Source organism: Myotis myotis, unplaced genomic scaffold (assembly GCF_014108235.1).
Source record: "Myotis myotis isolate mMyoMyo1 unplaced genomic scaffold, mMyoMyo1.p scaffold_m19_p_3, whole genome shotgun sequence".
Classification (NCBI taxonomy): domain Eukaryota; kingdom Metazoa; phylum Chordata; class Mammalia; order Chiroptera; family Vespertilionidae; genus Myotis; species Myotis myotis.
In genome coordinates this window covers 151,927,944-151,952,652 of record NW_023416335.1, presented here as the reverse complement: position 1 = coordinate 151,952,652, position 24,709 = coordinate 151,927,944, and the positions used below count along the sequence as shown (strand labels likewise).

The 24,709-nt window shown below is 42.8% G+C and overlaps 1 protein-coding gene across 3 annotated transcripts in view; it reads left to right on the top strand.

Annotated features, from left to right (window-relative positions):
• Nucleotides 1-24,709, top strand: part of SRGAP1 (SLIT-ROBO Rho GTPase activating protein 1) — a 277,626-nt gene that overhangs the window by 132,582 nt on the left and 120,335 nt on the right. For all 3 annotated transcript variants that reach the window (XM_036299100.1, XM_036299101.1, XM_036299103.1), the window contains exon 3: nt 2,847-3,009. In XM_036299100.1, coding sequence (XP_036154993.1) covers nt 2,847-3,009 — 163 coding nt within the window. The remainder of the gene's footprint in view (nt 1-2,846; nt 3,010-24,709) is intronic.

Sequence of the window (24,709 nt, the reverse complement as noted above, 5' to 3'; positions counted from 1 at the left end):
ATAATATAGACTAGAGGCCCGGTGCACAAAAATTTGTGCACTCGGGGAGGGGTGTCCCTCAGCCCGGCCTATGCCCTCTTGCAGTCTGGGACCCCTCGGAGGATGTCCACCTGCTGGCTTAGGCCCGCTCCCTGGGGGACCAGGCCCAAGCTGGCAGTCAGACATCCCTCTGGCAGCCCGGCAGCCCTCGGGGGATGTCCACTTGCCAGCGGGGAGCAGGCCTAAGCTGGTGAGGAGGCGGGAGAGGCTCCCACCACCACCGCTGTACTGGCAGCCTTCAGCCTGGCTTGTGGCTGAGTAGAGCTCCCCCTGTGGGAGCGCACTGACTACCGGGGGGCAGCTCCTACATTGAGCGTTTGCCCCCTGGTGCTCAGTGTGTGTCATAGTGACCAGCCATTCCCAGTCGTTCTGCTGTTAGTGTCAGTTTGCATATTACCCTTTTATTTTATAGGTTAGAGCAGGGGTGGGCAAACTTTTTGACTCGAGGGCCACAATGGGTTCTTAAACTGGACCGGAGGGCCGGAACAAAAGCATGGATGGAGTGTTTGTGTGAACTAATATAAATTCAAAGTAAACATCATTACATAAAAGGGTACGGTCTCTTTTTTTTTTATTTTTATTCATTTCAAACGGGCCGGATCTGGCCCGCCGGCCGTAGTTTGCCCACGGCTGGGTTAGAGGCCTGGTGCATGGGTGGGAGCCAGCTGATTTGCCCTGAAGGGTGTCCCGGATCAGGGTGGGGGTCCCGCTGGGGTGTCTGGCCAGCCTGGGTGAGGGGCTGATGGGTGTTTGCAGGCTGGTCACACTCCCTTCAGGGTGGGGGTCCCTACTGGGGTGCCTGGCCAGTCTGGGTGAGGGGCTGAGGGCCATTTTCAGGCTGGCCAAGCCCCCCGGTGACGGAAGCTCCCAGTCTCTCCTTTTTTTCTTTTTCGTTTTTTATTCTGGGATTTATTTACCTTCTATAATTGAAACTTTGTAGCCTTGAGAGGAGCTCAGAGCCAGCCAGGGCAGGCGGGAGGGAAGCCTCCTGCTTGCTCCAGCTCTGTGGCCATGGCCAGCTGAAAGCAGGTATCTGGGGTTTATTTACCTTCTACAATTGAAACTTTGTTGCTTTGAGTGGAGCTCAGAGCCAGGCCGCGGCAAGCGGGAAGCTTGGCTTCCTCCATCATTGGGGCAACCAAGCCTCCTGCTTGCTCCAGGTCTGTGGCTGCAGGCCGCCATCTTGGTTGAGTTAATTTGCACATAGTTGCTCTGATTGGCTGGTGGGTGTGGCTTTAGGTGTAGCGAAGGTACGGTCAATGTGCATGTTTGTCTTTTATTAGTGTAGATAGCTGCTATTGTTGTTATTACTACTATTATTGTTAAGGCAATGCCAAGTATTTATTCAATGAATGAAATAATATTTAAAGCTTACTATAGGCAGGGCATTGAGGAAACAAAAGAAAAGTATGAAATGTCCTCAAATGTTCTTCAACATAAAGAGTATACATAGAAATTAATATGATGAGGTAACATTTCCCTCTTGGCTGGGTCGATAGAGATTGTCAGTAGAAAGGCTCTCCTTGTCTGCCATTGGCCCACTGCCCTTTGCCTGAGCATTTTGAGGGAAAATCGGGGTTCTCCAGGTGGGGAGCGACTCTCAGTGTGCCAGCTGAAAATGGGTGGCCTCTCTTGGGGGTGCAAGTACTAAGAACCTGGATTAGGGGTTTCTTTCCCTACACCCATTCTTACCTCTATGTTCTACTTCGTCTTTTTTCTAGAGATGGTTCTGAATTAATGCAGTGTTCAATCCTGAGTCTGAGGGGATTATTAACAGAAAGAGCTGACTTAATGATTTATTTCCTAACTGAATTAATATTCAGAGTTATCAATGATCATGAATAATAGGAGGATAACATGTTTGATAAAAGGGCACTTATGTCCCTGAGTTAGGGTAAACATTCTATGCCATTTTGCCATTTTACAGTTAGATTTTAATGTCAAAACAAAACAAAGCAAAAAAACAAACACATAAACGTGGTGGTACTTTGATTTTATTTTTTTAAGCAGCAACATCCTAGTGGGTCAACCTTTTTTTTTTTTTTAAATTTCTTTATTGATTAAGGTATTACATGTGGGTCACTCTTTTTGTTCAGAGTTTTTCTTTAAGATTTTTTACAAGTATTCTTTCGTGGTTTATATTTTACTTTTAGCTTCATTATCTAGAATAAACAAGGAGGAGTTAGAAAGCTGAAGCTGTTTAAACAGGACGTGTGACAAGTTATAAGCCAGCAAACTTTGTGGTTCTGTTCACGAGCCTTTAGACAATACTATAAAGTTCTGGCTCTTTTTGGGAGGCTGGAGGTTATGTATCGGGGGGTTAATAAATCACCCTCACATTTATGTTCCCTGGAAAGCATACCTAGCCAAATCTCTTTTCCAACAACAGCCTGAACAGTCAAAGCAGACTTTGTGTGCAGGGGCAAACCACAGTCTGTCTGGGAGACAGTAGTCTATAGATTTTTATGTAAACATGAACTGCTTTCTTCAATGGAGGCTTTAAAGCCGAAGGCCTGCCTGAGCGCCCTGTATGGTAGGGTCCTATGGCACTTGTTGGGAGAGTATGTTTTGACCCATGTTCTTGGTCCAAGTTTTTTCTTCAAGCCCAGGAAAGCGCTGGCTCTGTGCCATCACGGCCCGGGAGGCTGCTCTGCTGGCTGTGGAGTGCCCTGATATGAGCAATACCCAGTGTAAAAGAACAGTGACCAAACCTGTCTCGCGTGGCTCCTGGTTTGCCTTGGTGTCTTCCTCAACTGACTGGGGCAGCTTTGAAATGGATGGTAATCCTGTCTTTCTTCACTTCGTAGGAAAGACCAGAACTTGTTGTCTCCAGTGAACTGCTGGTATTTGCTCCTGAACCAAGTGAGGAGAGAAAGCAAAGACCACGCAACCTTGAGTGACATCTACCTGAACAACGTGATTATGCGCTTCATGCAGATCAGCGAGGATTCCACCAGGATGTTTAAAAAGGTACCCTCCGTCCATCCTGCCATACTGTGCTCTCCCATAACCGCTCTGCCTGTAGCCACAACTGAGAAGGGGCTGGTGCCTTGATTCCTTAACGGGGCTCAAGAAATATTAGGTAAAAAAAAATAAATGTGTTCATATCCTAATGAAAAGTGAAGCCTGAGCAAGCCTACTTGTAGAGTTAAATCACTGAATCTGTGACTGAACAATGCGAGCAAATTTTTGAAATGAGGAGTGTCTGCCAGTTGCACCTCTGTCCTTAGAGACGGGCTGCCTGCAGTTAGGAAAAACCAAACCCGAGAGGAAGAGCTTCCGATTCGGTGTTTGGGGCTCACGCCTGGTCAGAGACTTGTGAAGAACGAGATAACCAGATGTGCTGCCCTCTCAGGAAAACGTGGCCAGCAGTGGAGGCGGTGATGGAGTGACATGAAAAAAATTCCACAGAGCACAGAAAATTCTGTCCCTTGCATGCCAACGAGCTCCCTCCTTCCCAAATCCATTAAAAAGGAAGAAGAAACTGGACTTTTAAGTCTTCTTATCATTACTACTAGTCCCAGCCAGCTCTCAGCAGTTTGTTGTTGTTTTTTTAATTTGGACATTTTTGTTGAGAACAAGGGCAAAATTGGACCATTTCCTTTGGAGAGAATGCAGCCACTTGCCCAGTTAGACTAGCTTTCAGTTTGTATGTTTGTAAGACAAGGGTTCGCCCCCACCCCCACCCCCACCTCAGCTTTGTACTAGGGGTGCGGTTGCCTATACCAATATCTGTACCTCTATTCAGTAAGTAATTATTAGTTTCAGAAAGTGGGGAAAGAACCAACTTGTGGATTAATGGCATATTTATGTTTCAAAGGGGCCCGTAGAACAAAGATGCAGTGTTAGGCAGGCCAGCTGGAAAACTTCTTAGTCATGTTTGATGTATCCACAGTAGATTTCAGTTCTGACCTAGAAATGTAACTTAGCCAACTCCAAGTCCTCTTTTGCTCTAGTAATTTGGGGGGCGGGGGGAGATGTTTCAAACAAAGGAGAAATGTGAAAAATGTAACAAGACAATATTAATTAATTACAAGAATATCCCGTGCATCTTTAAAAGTAGAGATTTAAAACAAATAGTTTAGACTGAGCCATGAGAGTGAAGGAAATTTCTCCTGCATCAGCCCTTTCAGCCAAGACCTCATTTGGTCAATGTTTGGTTTTTGTTTTTGTTTTTGAGCATCTTCTAGGAGCAGGAGATGGCATTAGGTCTTGGAGAGGCTCTATAGATGAAGAAAAAACTAGTCCTCATTTATTTATCCATTTAACTAAACATCTTTAAAATGTCTGGCTGGGGAAGCAGAGTTAAAAGACATGTCTCTGCCTGCGGGGAACCCATTACCATAATGAGCAGCTCCCCTGCTAAAGGGATGCTCGACTGTGGGGCTGGAAGGAAGTTCTTCGCAGGGAAGGACACACTGGCCGTGAGGTCTGTGGGAGAAGGAGGTGGTGGTCAAGCAGACAAGGACAGTGACCTGTTCCCGGGAAAGCAAGAGCGTGGCATGTCCTGGGAAAGGAAAGAGTGTGATGTGACTGGACCAGAGATTGTATGGACATGACTGATGGGATGTGAGGCTAGAAAGGACGTTCATATAAAAAGGGACTTTGTATGTCTTGCTAAGGTGTTAGGATTTGTATTTTGAAAATCAAAGTCAAGGCCTTGATAAAGTCAATAGAAACCTAGAGCTGAGAGACGCATGGATTTGGATGTGAACGCCAGCTCTGCTGCGTATTTGCTGTATGAGCTCTGGAGGTGATTCCAGAGGCCCACTCTCTGAGGAAGGGGAGGGAGCACTGGGCAGAGGCTGAGCCTATGGAAGTGCTGGATCTGGGGTGGTCCTTGGGGGATTGTCTCATTTTTTGTCCCATATCCAGGCAGAGGGCCTCGTCTTTGTTTTGCATCATTGGATTTGAGCTGCCTAGGGGAAGAGCTAAGTAATCCTGGGGTGAGGCAACTCCCTTTTGTGGAGGGTAGGTCCTAGAGAGGGATCAGCTGTGAGTCTCAACAGCCAGCAGCCAGTATTCCCAGTAGTTGTGAGAATCAGTTTCCGGCTCTTGAAGAAAAGGTCTGAAGGACGTATAGTCAACACACACACACTCTTCTTGTTTGCTACCTAGAAGTCTCTTCTTATCCTCTGGGAGTCAAAAGAATTACGGTCCTGGGGACTGCGGATTGATAGACTCCTGGTTCCTTTGGCACTTAGTGGGTGAATGGCCTTCTCCTGACCATTGCTAACCGCTGGGAAGTTAGTAGTCATTACAATTACAGATATCAAATGCTACCTTTCTCAAGTAAACCCAGCAGACTACACACACACCTTCCCATGTCTATTACTGATGGAAAAGGAAGAAAGGGAGGCGGAGGGCAAAAGAGAAGGACTGGAGGTCACTGAAGAGCCAGGTCAGCCCCTGCGGACACATCTGTCTTCTGGCAGAGCAGGAAGGCAGAACCCTACCTATCAAGTCCCCAGATCTTCAGGTCCCTTTAGGTTAAAAAGCAAACTCATCACCAGCCTTCCCCTTTTCCAGTTCTTCTTCCAGCATGTGGTTCTGTCAGACTTAGAGAACTTGTCAGATCCCGTCGGAAGTGACCTTTAGAACTGCTGTGGAGTCCTCAGTGAGCACAATGCTGTTCTTCTTGGGAAAGGATTTAAGACTTCCTCATTTCCCAAAAATCTTCATGGATCTCCGGCTAGATGCTGGGTTCAGCCTCTTATATCTTATTCAGTTCAGTCAGAGCGAATCCTTTACCAAACTGTAGAGTCAAATAAGAGTTCAGAGCACATCATTCTGGGAGTGTTTTGGGGGCCAAATGAGTATAATAATCAAGAAGGCACAGATAGGAATACCTAATTCTATGCATAGGTATAGGGAACAGCTTCAAGACTTACAGTTTAATTACATCAAAATCAGTTGTAGAAATAGTTGCCTCCACTTGCCAGAAGGTTTTCAAAAGAAAAAGGGAAGCTTTTTTAAAAGAATTTATTTATTTAATATATATATACACACACACACATATATATACACTAGAGGCCCAGTGCATGAAATTCATGCACAGGTAGGGTCCCTAGGCCTGGCCGGCGATCAGGGCTGATCTGTGGGGTGACTGGCGGGGTGATTGGAGGGACCCGACTGGCCCCCACCTTGTCTGGCCTGGGGCTTGCGGGCTGGGGGCAGCTCCTGTGTTGAGCGTCTACCCCAGGGGTCCTCAAACTTTTTAAACAGGGGGCCAGTTCACTGTCCCTTAGACCGTTGGAGGGCCAGACTATAGTTTAAAAAAAAAACTATGAACAAATTCCTATGCACACTGCACATATCTTATTTTGAAGTAAAAAAACAAAACGGGAGCAAATACAATATTTGTATTTGCATGTGGCCCACGGGCCGTAGTTTGAGGACCCCTGGTCTACCCCTTGATGGTTAGTGCACGTCATAGCGATGGATCGTTCCCCTGGTTGTTCTGCCATTCGGTCGATTTGCATATTAGGCTTTTATTATATAGGATTTCTTTATTGATTTCAGAGAGGAAGAGAGAGGGAGAGGGAGAGAGAAACATCAATGATGAGAGAGAATCATTGATTGGCTGCCTCCTGCACGCTCCACACTGGGGATCGAGCCCACAACCCGGGCATGTGCCCTAGGCTGGAATTGAACCTGAGACCCTTCAATCCATTGAGCCAAACCAGTTAAGGCAAAAATGAAGCTTTTTAAAAACAAAAGCATTACCCAGTTATTTAAATATCGATTATTTCAGATTTAGACCTGTAGAGTTGTACGTAAAGCTTGTTGATCAGAATAACATAGCGATTCATCTTGTAGACTTTGAAGTCAGATATTGTGGGTGTGAGTCTTAGCTTTGCTGATTAGTAGCTATGTGGACTTGGAAGTATTCATAAACCTCTTAAGCCTCAGTTTCCACAAGTATAAAGTAGATATAATAACTTATTTCAGATAATTGTATGGAAGACTTATGGATCATACATGAGAAGCCACTTAGCCCAGTGTCTGGACTTAATACATCCTAACTAACTTCTAGCTATTATCTTTATTATTATATCTATTGTGCACACGTCCATACACCAGCAATAATTATGTAATGTGAGGTTACACTAGACATTATACTAAGTGTGTCCTCATTCTAAGGAGAGACAACCCCCTGTGATAATCACATCCAGGTCATCATAGGGTATTGGTATATCACTTACATTATGATGTTCCAAACCATATTTGTAATTGGACTCTGAGAACTGCCCTCACAACTTCCTTGCTTGTAGATGAATTAAAATTTTGGGCCTCACATTTCAACAATTAGTGGGAAATCAGAGACTAGCCTAATGAAAACCTGTTGGCCAACAACCCCCACTGCCTCTCAGTTTCCCCCAAAGCTGTTTCACAGGGGGAGACTGAACTTTGAGGCTTCATTGATTTCTTGATTCATTCAACGAAAATAGTTATTCAGTTCCAGACTCTTCATTATGTACGGACAGGGCGGGATTCTGCTTTTACACTCTCAGGTTCTGCTTTGCCATTTTAGGAGAAGATCAGAAATTGGAGACTCCTTGTACACAGGGGTTTGTTTCATTATCAGCTCTCCCTTCTCTCCCAAGAACCAGGATTAATGGGGTGCCTCCTGCCCAGTTTTCCAGCCCTGCCTCCTGGCGTGATGAGACTTTGCTGCTTTCTTTCCATGACTCATGCTGAAGAAAAGAGAGTGTTCTGCATCTGGTTTGGTGCCACGGCCAGAAAATGTGCAGTTCATGTGCTACACACACACGAAGTAATTCATGTCAGCAGTCACAGTTACAAGAAAGACTGCAGCCAGCTTGCAGTAATCACTTTATTTAAGCACCTTATCACATGATCTCATTTACCAATTTTACGAATGTTAATAGAAGTATGTAGTTTAGAGGGAGCAACATAAAGTGGTAGTATTTGAATGTTACATTATCTCTGTGTGTTTTCAATTATCTTGAAGCCTGTCATTTCCCCGTGGATTGTTTTCAGATTATTAATGTTTTTATCTTTCCTTGGTTTGCATAAATATGTGTACAAGTATAATTTATTTTGCTTTTCACCAATAACAATGCTATCTGCATGCTACCACTTACTGAATTTTAACCGTACACTGACCACTGTGCTCTGCACTTTTTAAAATACATATATAGATTTTTATTGTTGACAGTATTACAGATGTCCCCCATTCCCCCCCCCCCTTTATCTCCCTCTGCCAAGCCCTACCTCCCTGCCCCAAGGCCTTCACCACCCTACTGTCTGTGCCCATGGGCTGTGCATATAAGTATATAAGTTCTTTGATTTATCTCTTCTCGTCCCCTCCCCCCCCACACACACACTACACACATACACACACACACACACACACACACACACACAAATACACACGGAGTTAATCAGTCTGTTTCATCCCTCCATGCCTTGGGTCTTATTTTGTGAGTCAATTCATTTTGTTCATTAGATTCCACAAATAAGTGAGATCATGTGATATTTGTCTTTCTCTGATTGGCTGGGCTCTGCATTTTTTATACATTGTGTCATGCATTCTCATAGCTGCCTAATGAACAGATATTATAATCCATCTATCAGGGACGAGGAAGCAAAAGGCTCAGAGAGATAAATTGTAGAGCCAGGCTAACTGGTATATATTCTTGTCTTTGTGCATATGTCTTAGACATAACTTAGATATAGTTACTGTGATTCTTGGTGTTTTTGATGGTAACGAGAGATGTTACTCACTGTATAAGTCGGGATTTCGGGGAATTGGGTCTTGGCACTATGGTCTTGGCCCTATTTATTTCTTACGAAAATTCTGAGGAATGATAGTTCTGGATAAGGCAAACTCTGTCAGTCATCTGAGTTCTAAGTAGGGATTCGAAGCAACAGAGACTGGCCCAAGCCACTGAGAATTACTCCACTGAGGCATAACTGCCATAGGTTATCAGATTCAGGCTCATAGGAATCAAATTAACCTACTTTTGTCTTGATGATTATGTGGCCTAATTTGAAAGGAAGGATGACAGTTTACTAGTGAGATTTGAAATTTGTATTCACCTTTTCTTTTACTCAAAGCCAATCATATTTTACTTAAATACCCCAATAAGAAAGAAAACAAAGATATTTCCTGGGGCAAATGCTGTGTTTCCAATTAGATCATTTAAAATAAATTAATATTTAGAAAGATGTTTTAATATAAATTAGTAAATGATACCAGTCTATTTGAGATCTCTAAATCTGACCTTATTTTGAAGGAAAGATCCATATGTTTTGAAAACTACTAATCTATATATGAAAGAAAAAGAGCCTATTTCTTTTTTAATATATAAACATATAGTCATTATACAAACTTAGAAAATACTAAAAACTGTACAAATGGAAATAAGAATTACCCACATTAGCACTACCTACTATAAATATTTTGGGCTATCTATTTTCAATATTTATATAATAAACATATGTGTAGTATGCAAACATTACATTTATAGGTATCTTACAAAATTGAGATTTCATTGCATATAACTTGGGAACCAGTTCTTTTCATGTAAAATATTATTAGTGTTCCCATGTCTGGAAACAGCCTTTTAAAATGGGATATTTCATCCCTATATAATGTTTTAATATCTGCACAGCCAAGTTATTTTCCTGTTGTTTGGACATCTAAATCTTTCACACATCTGTGATTTTCTTATTTTTATGCTACATCGCTTGAAGTAGAATTATTAGGTCAGAGGGTAGCATTAGAATTTCATGCTTTTGATGAAATTCTTACCTTTTGCCTTGCTGGAATAAATTTGGTCATGGCTGTGATTTACCAATGAGTATCTATCCTCTGAACAAATAAAGTGACTATTTTATTATTTCAGCAGAGAGCTAGGCAGTGTGAGTTAGTATGCTGATGCAACCGTAGTAAATAATATAACAGGAGGAACTTTTCCAAAGCATTTTAGTGCAGGGGAGCAGAAGAATTAAATGGTATGCTGGTGGCCTCCAGAGACAGCTTAATTATTGATGGGGCCTGGAAAAATAAGTGAGAATAGTTCGAGCTAACACTGCTAGCCGGTTCTTGAGTTTTATTGATCCTATGACTAGCTCATTTCTCTAGAAATAAATCAAAACCACACTCATGTCTTACAATGTTGTAGGCTCCTGAAATATTTTAGAAACTATTTTTACTTTGTGTTTATGAATTGCTTACCAGGATGGCTGGCACATAGTAAGTGCTTAATAAATAGCAGTTGTTGGTGCTGCTGCTCTTATATTTGCATTGTTACCTCTATGGCTTAGTGACAGCAGGACATGCGTGGCTCACCTGGGCATAAATGAGCTGGTGGGCGACTAGATAAGAGCATGCACTGTTGGTTCTGAAGCGTTATTAAAGACTTACAGGGGACACTAAGCAGATGATATATGTGTGTCGCCTTGGAAAGTGCTATCATTTTTTAAAACCTGATGTCAGGTAAGTCGACATTTTGTCATGCAACATAATGTGGCAGTACTGACACTCATGTTAGTAGCTGAATACATAATTACATTGAGAATAGTTGTCTAAAAGCACTTGAAACTTATTTATGGTAAAAAAGAAAAATCTAGAAGTATATGGGCCAAAATTATTTTAAAGGGATATCTCTGTTATTTTAATTTTCTTCTGTTTGTTTATCTGGTATTTTATATTGAACATATTGTATAAGACATACAAGGAAACAATTATTTATTGTAAACTAAAAACTTGGCGGAGTATACCAGTCAGTCTTTACTGTAAAGAAGTGGGGAAACTATACCCATTAACTAACTCAGCCCCAAATGCTTTTTATTAATGGAGAATTAGCCTGTTCTCCAGGCACACTTGAAAACTATGCATGGTGTATGTAGTGTTAGGATGATTAAAATGAAGGGGGAAAAACATCGTATCAGGGAACTTCTGAGCGAGGTGGCAGTTTGCACATGGGCCCCCACTGCCTTTCCTCCCAAGTTGTCTTTGAAATGACTAATCAAATATATAAATAGGAAAAGCTGGAACAGTCCCTTTAACTTCAAGCAGATGCTAGTACTCCTTTGCTCACTCTATTGGATCCCACCTCACTCTGAGTTGAAGTCTATAACCCTGTCTCCTTTTTCTATCTTTAGTTTCCTCTACAGCACTTATTCCTTTCTGACATAGTGTATATTTATTTAATGGTTGTTCACTTGCTATTTCCCCTCAAATTAGATGTAAGTTCCTGAGGGAAGGGACCTCGTCTTGTGCACTGAAACAGTGACTGGCTCATAGTGATGCTCAGTAAATACTTATCGAATGAATAAATAGTGAATACTTACGGCTATATTAGAAATCAGAGATGAGTGTGATCCACATAACAGAAAGTTCAAGGCATTTTAGCAAGACCCGGTGTTGACAGGGCTGGATTTAAGCAACACTGTTATGTGCTGTCTACTTCCTAAAAAAGAGAGAAGTCAGAAAAGGGTTGTCCCACGAAACCCAAAAGTACTAGGGAGATTACAGAGAGGGTGAAGATTTAAAAAGCAAGTCCATAAAGTTCTTTCTAACTCCTGGGCTCACCCCTGAGCTGTACAGGTTGGGTCTGATCTTTAGCAGTATACCTACCCATGATCTGGAGAACTGAACTAAGGGATAGACCATTGCGTGGGTTTTAAACTGGCCACAGGTTGGTACATATGCAGGACTGATCCAAGTAGTGTTAGAAACAGACTTGACATAAAAACCACAACCCATCAAAGGCTGGTCAGAATTTGCATCCAGGAATCCAACTAGGTTGATTTCCTGATAAAACAAAAATATCAACATTCTACATAAGGTTTAAACAAGACCTAGATTCTCAAAACATAATCTTCAAAATATCTGAATACAATCCAAGAGTACTCAGTATACAAAGAACCAGGAAAACCTCAACTCACGTGGGAGAAGACGAGCAACAGACACCAATTCTGAATGACATAAACGTTGGAATTATCTAAAAAGGACCATTATAAAAACCATGATAAAAAATGTTCCAAGAAGTAAGGGCAAGCACTCTTGAAATGAATGGGAAGACAGAAAGTCTCATCAAAGAAATAGAAGATATAAACAAATGGAAATTTTAGAACTGAAAAATACAGTGATCAAAATGAAAAGAAAAAACAAACACAACTCAACAAATGGGTTCCATAGCAGAATGGAGATAACAGAAGGAAGAGTCTGATGAAATTCTGTTGATCGTAAAGATAGAAATTATCCAAACTGAACAACAGAGGAAAAAAAGATTGAAAATAATAATTAGTGCCTCAGTAACCTTTGGGACAATCCCAAAAGTCTGACATTTATGTCAGCAGAGTTCCTCAAGGAGAGGGAGAGGAGAAAGAGTGTGTGCAGAAAAAAAATATTGAAAAAGTAACTGCAAGAAAACTTCCCAAATTTGGCAAATAAAATAAACCTACATATTCAAGGTGTCAGCAAAAACCCAAACTAGATGAATCCAAAGAAGTCCATACCCAGACACATTATAATCACATCGAAAATTAAAGATAAAAATATATTGAAAGCAGCCAGAGGAAAATTGATCCATTAATTGTGGGAGAACAACAATTAGATGAATGTGGATTTCTCTATGCACTAAATGCCAGTAACACCTTACTGATTGTGCCAACCAAAAGCACCTTCAGATACTAACAAATATCCCTGGGAGTTGCAGAGGGAATTGGCCCTCGTTGAGAACTGTTGATTCAAATTGATCCTCTTTTCCCCTAAACAGATTTTTAAAAAGATTTGCTCTTCCAATTTGATTTTTTTAAGTCACCTGGTTTACAATTCTAGAGTAAACTAACAAACATTAGTTTACTAATGGAGCAGGTCAAAAGGCCAGTTCCTCATTTGCCATAAAGAGGAATAAAAACATTGTTCAGCACCAGGTTAATTTAGGTTTGGTTATTTATAAAAGATCAGGACTTCATGAAGTTCCTTTTCAAAGAGCCATAGACACTGAATCCTTACCCACTATCCTCACCCAGGAAGGAAATTGCAGTCTTAAGGAAAGAACTGATGAGGAGAGAACATTCCAACCATGTGTCTAGGTGTCTGCACTTGAGAACGAAGTTTACAGCAACCCGAGAACAGTATTAGGGTTGCTAGCCAAGGTTTCTTACCAGTTGAAGACTCTGCTTGCTTCCACATGGTAGGATTCTAAAAGATTTTCAGCAGCTGCAATAAATGCCATATTAAGGGATACTGCACATATAGCAAATATTTGAATTAAGGGGCACGTGTGATACCTTGAATTATAGCAACCCAAAAATATGCAATTGTAAGGAGAGACCGAATATGGCTGTCAGATTGACTTTAGTACCTTTTACATCTCAAAGGAAAAAATATTTTCTCATTATTAGGTAAGTAAGTAGAAACAAACAGATATTTTACCAACTAAATACTTTGTGAGCTTAACATAGGACTTCTAAAAATAAAAATTTTTGACACAGTATGTATGAACTATTTAGACTGAGAAAAACCAGTGATGTTCAATAATTGATAGTAAATAAGTACATGTACCATTTTTACTTTTTAAAATTTGATCGTTTCATTGGAACAGAGAACCATAATTGGCTAATGCATGAGCTTGAATAAACATGCCCATGAAAATTTCATCTCTTTAGGTCTAAAGATGGAGATTGCAAGGATTGACTAAAATAATTCTCTTTTATTATTTGGCAATCCTATATAATAAAAGCCTAATATGCTAAGTCTCTGGCCGTCCAATCGTCCATTCAACCAATCAAAGTGTAATATGCTAATGATATGTTAAGGCTGCTCAACCACTCACTATGACATGCACTGACCACCAGGGGGCAGACGCTTCAACCGATAGGTTAGCTTGCTGCTGGGGTCTGGCCAATTGGGACTGAGCAAGATGGGCTGGACAAGCCCTGGAACCCTCCCGTGGCCCCTCCCTGGCTGACCAACTTCATGCATCCCTCCCCGGCCCCAATCATGCACCAGTTGGGTCCCTCAGCTTGGCCTGCGCCCTCTCGCAATCCGGGACCCCTTGGGGGATATCAGAGAGCCAGTTTCACCCTGATCCTACAAGCCAGGTCAAGGGACCCCCCACTGGTGCACGAATTCGTGCACTGGGCCTCTAGTCCTATATAATAAAAGGCTAATACGCAAATTGACCAAACGGCAGAACAACCAGTCACTATGACATGCATTGACCACCAGAGGGCGGACACTCAATGCAGGAGCTGTCCCCTGGTGGTCAGTGCGCTCCCACAGGGGGAGCGCCACTCAGCCAGAAGCTGGGCTCATAGCTGATGAGCACAGCAGCAGTGGCGGGAGCCTCTCCCACCTCCACGGCAGTGCTAAGGATGTCTGACTGACAGCTTAGTCCCGCTCCTTCCTAAGCCATCAGTCAGACATCCCCTGAGGGCTCCCAGACTGTGAGAGGGTGCAGGACGGACTGAGGGACCTCCTCCCCCCCTACCCCCCCGCGAATGCACGAAGGGCCTCTAGTCCTATATAATAAAAGGCTAATATGCAAATCAACCGAACAGCCGGTTGCTATGACACGCACTGACCACCAGGGGGCAGACGCTCAATGCAGGAGCTTCCCCCAGCCCGCAGGCCCCAGGCCAGCCAAAGCGGCCCTGATCGCCAGCCAGGCCTAGGGATCCTACCCATGCACAAATTTCATGCATCGGGCCTTTAGTATCTTATATTTCCATTGAAAAGTCATGACAAATCCACTGTAACTTCTTTTCTTTCCCTTTTCATTTTTGCCCCTGCACCTTACTAAGAACAGCTTTCCTTTCCAAAACAGAGTAATCATTCCATTTCATTATTCATTCAACAAACCTTTATTATCATTATGTGGCAGGCACATACAATGATGAGTGCTAAGGTCACACAAGTAAATACAAATCCTTAATTGGTACCCAAAGGAGATTATAATTAAGTTTGTGGTTAAAAGAAAAGAACTGCAGAGGTAAAAACTGCATTTTAAATTGCTAACTGCTCTTATAGAGTTAGGGCCCAAGACCACATGAGCTCAGAGGAGCGAGTAAGGTACTCCTAGGAAAATGGGGAGAGGCTTCACACATTTAGAGGAGCATTTGATTAAAGTCTTAAAACAGGGGGATTTGCAGAGGAATTAGGGGAAGTGCATTTTTCTAGACAGAGAGAACAGCAAAGAAACAATCTTGGAGTTCTGAGAAGATGGGTACAGGTGGGGCTCTTGGTGGCCCCATGTATTGAACTGGTAACAGTATTGAGTGGTAGAGATATGTTGCCTGGACTGAAAGCTCACTCAGTGACACAGCTGGCTGGAGTTAGGAGTGTTGCCTGTAGCATGGGAAATAGATGTACATGTGGGATAACCGCTCTCTGAGATCCAGAAAGGGTGGATCCAGTTTGGGGAGGTGCAGCAAGAATTATGATGATCAGTTTGAGGATCTAATCAACGAAGGAAGCCAAGGGAGATTTTTAAGCCGGGATATGGCATAACCAGCCTTGTTTTTCTAAAGCATTCTGAAGAGTAAATGGGTTCAGAGGGAAGGGAGTGGGAGGTGGGAAGAGATTAACCAAAGAATTTATATGCGTATATGCACAGCCTATGGACAAACAATAGTTCAGGGAAGGCCTGAGGAGGGGACCGGAGCGGGGAGGAGGGGGTCAATGGGGAAAAAAGGGGGGCATCTATAATACTTTCAACAACAAAGATAAATTTTAAAAAAGAGTAAATTGGAATTGGAAGAAATTGGTCTTGAGGACCTGGTGAGGAAGCTATTGCATAATAATCTGTTTATTTTTGCTCTATTGTGAATTATGGCCAGAGAGCAGATCCATATTTGCAGTGATACCGCCTTCAAAAATTTTCATCCATGTAAATTAAGGATGAATCGAATGCTGTTGCTCTTTTATAAAAGGTCTTTGGCAGTTTAGTACCAGAACATTGCTAGTCAGTCCATCCTAATCAGATTTTCTTAAGGCTTCTACTCCTTTAGCTGATGGCTCTTTAGCTTAATGGAAAAGGAAGAAGGATGTAATAATTCCAAGATTCCCGGGTTTGCAGTGACTGTACAGACAGGTTTGGCTGCCTCCACAAACAGGGCAACTGGACGTGACCGCAAGTCGCTGGGAGATGTGTTGTGCCTCCTGATCCTCCCAAGATATTAGCCCCCACCCCCTGAAGTATAAAGTGCCCTTTTAATATCCCTAGCTACAAGACAATGAACAATTATCTGGGGAGCAAGGAGAATTCGCTCTCATTTCTTTAAACTGTCATATAAGGAATAGTTGAAGTTTGTGGGAATATTTAGGACAGAGAAAGAAAGCCTTAGCTAGGACACAGTAGCTGCCTCAAGTATTTGAAGACCTGTCATAGAGAAGATGGCTTAGATTAACTAGCTCTGTGAGTCTACAGGAGGTAAGCCCAATTAGGAAGACCCCAGGAAGACCTAACATTTACTGTAGTCTGAAGTCAGCCAGGGCCAACTCAGAATTAGAGTTCTGCTTGGTTGTATCTTTGCAGTGTTCTCTGGAATGGACATCAGGTGACCTTCCTTGTATAGTACCTCAAACACAATGAAGTATTCCATAAATTGTCTTGAATTATGATGAAGTGACTATCTCAGAAATGCTGACTTGAAAGTTGATACGAATAGACTATTGCATCAGTATTTAGAAAAACAAAGGGTGACTTCATGTGATGAAACAAAGTATGACTTTTGGGAAATATTTTTTCTATTCCTTAGGCTACCTTTACTTACATCCATTGTCAATTATATAGACCAATTAACCAGTTCTGAAATGGTATTATTAGTATTAGGCTAAATATAGATCTTTAAAGGAAGTTTTTGCTTTAGGTTAAATTCTTGACCAATTGATTAGCTAATTAATTTTCAGATTTGACTCACAAGTTATATATAGAAATCTTTAAGTTGAATAAGCTTAAATCAGACTGTATTGAAATTGTTTTGTTTATCTCTCTCACTAGAGCAGCGGTTCTCAACCTGTGGGACGCGACCCCTTTGCGGGTCAAACGACCCTTTCACAGGGGTCGCCTAACACCATCGGAAAACACATGTATAATTACATATTGTCTACAGTAGCAAAATTACAGTTATGAAGTAGCAACGAAAATAATTTTATGGTTGGGGGTCACCACAACATGAGGAACTGTATTAAAGGGTCACGGCATTAGGAAGGTTGAGAACCACTGCACTAGACTATAAGGCCACTTTTCCATCTTTGGCACCTAGAAGGTACTCATGAAAACCAGTGGAATGAATGAGGTAATGCATGAATGAGTGCATGAATGAATGAACTTTTACCAGTATCTGAGACTCCTTGCCTTTTGCTGACTAATTCAATGGATGACTTATAAATGAGCAAACCTCCGACTTATTGATTTGTTTTTGTAAATAGTTCCTGGATTTTTCTTACCGCTGTGCTATAAAGACTGAAGTTATGGGTTTCTAGACAATGTGTTCTAGTTTGCTTCACCACAAACTATACTCATGGCCCCAGCTAACCATGCCTTAGATGTAACCTTGTGGTCACCCTGGGGAGCAGTGTAGCTAAGGACCTCAGAAGAGACAAGCTTTAGTGATAAAATACTAAACTCAGGTTCATCTACTAAAGCAGCGATTCTCAACCTTTTTCATCTCGTGGCACACATAAACTACTTACTAAAATTCTGCGGCACACCAAAAATACATATTTTTTTACCCATCTGCCAAAAACTAACAAGAAAGGTATAATAATTTCATTCATTCACATTGGACAGCTGTTGTTGTGTTTCCTGTTGTCATTTTTTTTTTTATTTCACAATCTAAGGGAAAAAGAGGTCAGTGCCCCTGACTAAATAGTCAGGGATTACATGTTTTAAAAATCATTGTGGCACACCAGTTGAAAATCGCTGTACTAAAGAAAACATGTTATTATGGTAATATTAAGAAATTGTCAATAAAGGTGAGTTATCAAAGTTTTGTAAAGTTTAGCATATTGAAAAATGATCTGGAAATATATTTCTGATATTTTTAATTATATTACAGTCTGAACCAGAGTTACATAACACGTTCTGAGTTTAACTGGGTAGGTGGTTTACATCAGCCACTGCGTAAGCCTAAGTGATTATTCATTTAGCGATACTGAAAAGGTATTTCCCAACTTATCACCATTTTGAGGAGAGACATAACCGTAGCATGAATTGTGTTCCTTAAAGAGTTAAGGAAATGTAAGCTGAAGGTGAAAATAGTGGTGTCACCTGCTTTATTCCCTGTAGGATTTTAAATTTCAGTCTTGGGTTTCTTAACCTGTCTGTTCCAGTGCCGTTTGTCCCTGGGAGGTTCTGAGTGACTTTGGTGTCTGTGACTTTGCACCTTTCAAATTGTCTGCTCGCCGGCTGCACACAGCAGCGACAGGCCTTTTCACCGGGACACCACCCGCCCCATCTGCCTCGCTGTTCCTCTAGTGAATATTCTAGGAGAGGCCTCAGATATGTCCTTGAAGATTAAGTTTTGTCTCATTTCAAAAATGAAGTTCTGGTTCCCTTGTGTGTGTGGTTCTTTATAATTTTCCCACGTTTTCTCGTGGCGTGGGGTTTTGCCTGAAAGGATATTATTTTTCTTCTTGGGAATGAAGTAGATCATGAGGCTAATTCCATGTGCTGATATTTAGTTTTCTCTTCTAATAAGTAGAAAATCTTGTCCCTGGGCAGATAGAAGGGAAGTGTGCAGGACACTATCAATATTACCCAGAGGCTGGGTTCAGGTCAGGGAAGCCCAGCCTTCTCCGTTAGGCATTCTGGGGGACACAGATGACTCTGTCTTCAGAGTCTACATGAATTACGGGGAGCTGTCATTATAAAGACACACGGACATGAGCTTTGGACTTAAAAAGCACTTCAATGGGGAAGTATGGCCTGACCCCTTTATCCAGAATTTACATCCAAAACAGACCAAGGGTGAGACACTAAAATCATTCGAAACCCTCTCATTAAATATTTAATCTGGTTTTCCTTTTTCTCCCTACTCCCACTCTGACTCAGAAGAAGGTTAGGATTCCTTGACTGGTCCTCACAATAGATTTACTTTAAAAAAATACTCTGCCAGAGGCCAGGCACCCTCTGAATTGGTCATTTAATTCAACCACATAGATGGCTTGATGGATTGCTCAGGGCACTCACATGTGGTTGTGTTGCTATGCTCTGTGTTCTGCCTTCCTTTCTCTCCTTGCTGGGAGGTTCCAGGGAGCAAGCCCGCAGGCCTCCAGGAATAGAAATCCTGGCCAAGGCTCTGCAGAGTGAGCTGTTTGGGCACGTCTGGCTCCTCGGTGAGAGTGGGAACCCTGGAAGGCAAAAGCCACGCCTTCCTGAGCTCCGGGTCCCATTCACTCAGCAGACATATGTGGAACACCTGGTGTGCCGACACCAGAGCAGGCCCTGGGAATAGAAAGGTTATAGGGATGTACTCCTGGCTCTCAAAGAAACGCTGTTTATGACGAAAGAAACATAGGGAGCATCATCATAATGGCTACATAGCATCAGTTTAACACTCACCGTGTGCCAGGTTTTGTGTTAGATGTTTAATAAGGACCACCCCAATGAAGCTGTGACATGGGGCTGTTGGCACCTCCATTTTGCCGTTGAGATAACTGAGGTCTCGCAAAGTCATTTAACTGATTTGAAAACAGGCAGTTTGATTTTAACGTTTAAACTCTTAACCACTAAATTATATAGCCTAGGAGTGGTGATAGATGGCTAAAGATATTATGAAATCATAGAGAAGGGAAGATATAATGTTTTTTTATTTGGCGTTCAAGGCCAAGTTACAAGAAAGTTTTCACAGAGTAACATGTAGGATCATCAAAACCAGGCAGGAGAAGGAGAGTCCAGGCGGAGGGGACGGCTTGGGGAAAGCACAGGGACCTGCGAGGTTCTGAGCAGGCTGAGGATGTGGTTTGAGATTTGTGCAATGTAAAGCACAGTAGTTAGACAGAGGAAATGATGGGTAACTAAAAAAATTTGAACTCCAGCCCCAGTCGGTGTGCTCAGTGGTTAGAGCCACGACCCATGCATTTCGTGGTCAGGGGTTCAATTCCCGTTCAAGGGCACGCATACCTCTGTTACAGGTTTGATTCCCAGCCCCTGCCTGTATGCCTGCAGGAGTCAACCAATTGATATCGCTCCCTCCCTCCCTCCCTTACCCTCCCTTCCTTCCACTCTCTAAGAATCAATGGAAAATATATCCTCAGGTGAGAATTAACCAAATAAATAAATAAATAAAGTGAACTTCAGGCTGAAAAAAATATAGCAAGTGTTTGATGGGTTTTAATCAGAGGAAGGGCATAATTAGATCTATATGTGTTTATTAAATTCTAATGGCATACAGAATAGAGCCTTGGATGAACCCCCAATAATGACTTCAGTGACACTGTTGTCCTGGAAGCAATATCAACTTACTATATCTCCTTTTTAAATCTTGTAATATGTATTAAGCATCTTTAAAAAGGTCAATATTTTTAGCCTAGTAATTTCATGTCTGGGAATTTATGTTAAGGAAACAACACAGAATGCATGATTAGCCTTTAGACCAGCATTGATGGTCATCGTTCAGAGTGTTAGAACATACTAATGAAATGGAATGAATAAGTAAATAATTGAATGATTGGTGGGAAAGAGTGGGAATATTTGAAACCATAATAGAAGAGTGGTTAATATACATTCGCTGGGTGGTTATTGTGAATCCAATTATAATGATGGTCTTGAAAATTTTTATGGTAACTGAAAAAAAAGTAGAAAAGATACTTCATTATTATAGACTGGAGGCCCGGTGCACGAAATTCATGCACGGGGTGGGGGTGGGGTGTCCCTCAGCCCAGCCTGCATCCTCTTCAATCTGGGACCCCTCAGGGCAGCAGTCGGACATCCCTCTCACAATGGGGGACTGCTGACTTCCAACCGCTCGCCTGCCTGCCTGCCTGATTGCCCCTAACTGCTTCTGCCTGCCAGCCTGATCACCCCTAACCACTGCCCTGCCAGCCTGATCGATGCCTAACTGCTCCCCTGCCGGCCCAATTGCCCCTAACTGCCCTCCCCTGCCAGCCCAGTCATCCCCAACTGCCTTCCCCTGCCGGCCCAGTTCCCTCCAACTCCCTTCCCCTGCCAGCCTGGTTGCCCCTAACTGCCCTGCCCTAATGGCCTGATCACCCACAACTACCCTCCCCTGCCAGCCATCTTGTGGCTGTGGGCGCCACCATCTTTGAGGGTGTGGCAGTCAATTAGCATATTCCTTCCTTATTGGCTATGGGCGCTGCCACCTTTGAGGGCGGGGCAGTCAGTTAGCATATTCCCTCCTTATTGGCTGTGGGCACCACCATCTTTGCGACTGCGTGTGGGTCAATTAGCATATTCCCTCTTTATTAGATAGGATTGATTCCAACTCATACCTATGTTTACATAACAAACTTGAAGAAATACAGCAAATTATAATAGTGGGGTTTTGTCCTTCTGTTCTCTATTTCCTCAATATTCTTCAGTGTATTTAATTCATTTGTATAATAGGAAAAGGTAAAACTTTTGGACTATTAATTTTGCACTTTTGTTTGAGGTATCTGATAGATCAAAGTGACAATAAATATTAGACAATTAGAAATAGGCTTGGTATTCAACTCTGGGTTTACACATCGGAGATATTCAATACGTGTCAACTGAATGGAAGTTCTAACCATTTTTCTTTCTTTTGGGTCAAAATCCTATTAAAATGTATTAGAAGTTTTACCATCATTTGAACAAGGCTTATATTAATGGAAGGGGCGGGGGGGGACTCTTTCCTTTTTCAACTCCAAACCTGAAGCCGTTGAAGGGAATCTCCTTTCATGCAAAAGTAAATTTAACCGGCCAATCTCAAGAAACATAGAAATACTTTATTTCAAACATGTATCATTTCATAAAGTTACTTTTTCATGTTGTACAAAGAGAACATTGATCGCTTGCCTTAATGCCAGTATCGTTTTTCTTCTGCAGCCGTTCTTACTCAAGGGTCCAGGGTCTGCTCTCACTGTTTTCAAATTCAATGAAATAGAAGCCAGAGGCATATTTAACCTATTGAATGTTGACGAATTTTGAACTCTTGAGCCATTTGATTATCCAGGTATTTTCTAATGAGAGGGTTTCAGTCCAGTAGTCTGTGTGCCAGCACACTCACTGTGTGCCTCGGCAGGTGTGCTTCGGTTGAAGATCGCTTCTTCGGGGGTGCAGAGTGGCATTTAGAAGAAAGGGTTGTTTTTCACTGTGACCGTAATAAATTGGAAACATGCTTACAGTCGGGCTGGGGGCAGCGTGTGATGGTCCTTTCGTTGTCTCTGTGCCGTGAGGACAGGGACCATGACCCAGCGCTCAGCTCCTCAGGGGTCTCTTTCACTAGTCGTATCTATCATATTACGCTGGCTCGAGGGATCTGAAACACGGACGTGACAATAAACAGTCAGCAACTTGAAATAGGCTTGCTGTTCAGCTCTGGGTTTGTTCATTTCCTAGTGGGCGTTGGATTAGGTCATCCAACACCACGAGTAGTGGGACCCCACCGAAGTGGAACTTCGGTAACTTAGTGTATGATACGATATGGCCAGGAAGTAGGGACGCAAGAAATGCCCACGGCCTGTAGCACGATGTTCGGCGCCCCTCCAAATCAGGAGTCACTCGGAGGGGGATCTCAAGGGCAGAGCGAGGGCCTTTGAAATCACATCAGCCTGCATCTGCCAAGCACTTCCTACGGGGAAGGCGATGGAATTAGGGTCCATAGAGACAAGAAACGAAAAGAAAGAAAGGAAGGAAGAGAGGGAGGGAGGGAGGGAGGGAGGGAGGGAGGGAGGGAGGGAGGGAGGGAGGGAGGGAGGGAGGGAGAGAGAGAGAGAGAGAGAGAGGAAGGAAGGAAGGAAGGAAGGAAGGAAGGAAGGAAGGAAGGAAGGAAGGAAGGAAGGAAGGAAAGCACAATGTGGCCTTTTCACGCAAGGGAGTTGCCATTATAAACAGTGTCTGGGGGGAGGAATAATCATGATAACATTATGGGACATTTACTGTGTGTTAGGTACCGTTCTGTGTGCTGGGTGTCATCTGGTTAATGCTGTCATCCACCCTCCCAGACAGGTACAAGGACCGTGTTTATTTTCTAGATCTGGAAACTGAGGCCCAAGGGAATCCAGAGTCTTTGCGACTTCAGACCCAGGCATTCTGACTCCAGAGTCCTTTTAAGCATTACGCTACTAGTCTATTGCCTCCCACACAAATTTTATATTTCCGGACCTCTGGGGGAGGGGGGAAGAAAAATGTAAGAGTATGCTGGGCAGAGCACAGCTTGTCTGTGATGGATTCCTTCTACCTGATCACTTGCATTCTTGTAAAATTTGAAATACACAGAGAATCTTCTTGTTTGTTCTCAACTATTTGGCCTAGGATGGCGTGGAGTGCTCTTGTCATGCAAACCTGTCTTTAATCTGATCCTAAGTATTCTTGACTTGGGGCTAAGTGGACCTAAGGGATGATTTTTGTTTGGGTTCTAAAGACTTAGCCCAGAAATATTTTCTTTCTGGACTTGCTACCTGAAATATGGCCAGCTGAGCAGTTACCGGCTGGCCTTTGATCCCGCTAGAGAGTTCTGAATTGGCGGCCCGGATCCTTGAATGAAATCTGATAGTAAAATAACACCAAGCTCAAGTCACAGAAGAGTGTCGTGTAATATGTATGGTCAGAAAAAACCAGATTTAGGAAAAAGAAAATGAGTTTCAATTGGCTTCTTTGCTCACTAGGGACTTTCTTTCCACTGTTGAGTGATTCTTCACCTGCCTCTTCACATAGCAGAGGCACAGCCCGCACAAAACCTCTGACTCCAACCGCGAGATCTTAGGAGCTATGGGAGCTTGAGAAACAGCAGCGCTCCTCATCACGAACAGAATTGAGTTTCTCAGAGTCAGGTGCTGCTCTGATGTCATCTCCCCACACCATGTTATCTTCCAAGAGTTCTCGCTTCATCACATGTGGCCTCGTTTGAGGGAGGCCGGACCCCGTGGCCTTGGGCGCACAGCTGGACTATCTTATCGCAGTCCTCGTGTTTCCTTAAGCGGGGTCTGTGGGCCTTCTCTCTCTGCCCTCTCCCCAGGGGCCAGCTTTCAGCAATTACAGGAACTACGTCAGCTGTTACAGAAACACAGTAGTTCAGCTCGTTTACGGATTCACTGAGCCAGTGTTTATTGGCAGCTTCCTACTTGCCCGAGCCTGCCCTGCACTGGGGTGAGAGTGAATGCCTCCTTAAATTCCATGCCTACGTGTCTCACTTGCCTCATCCTACTCCTGGCCTTGTGCCCGAGCACGGTGTAGGACACCAGGCTCACGGAGCTGATCAAGACATGGCCTTTACCCCCCATACCGACAGTCCAGTGGCAGACACACAGTGAACCAGTGGATGTTGTTGTCACTGTCTCAAACTGTAAATTAAGCCATTCTACACATTTTTTTTCCCACTTTGAGTAGCTGACTTACATAATGAACCCAAAACAGAAAAAACAAACAAACAAAAAACCACACACACAATTTGGATATATGATTTCCTTTAAAATTGCTTACAGATTTGGCTGCAAAAAAATATTCAGATATTACCAAACTCTCAGGATTAACCTAGGGAA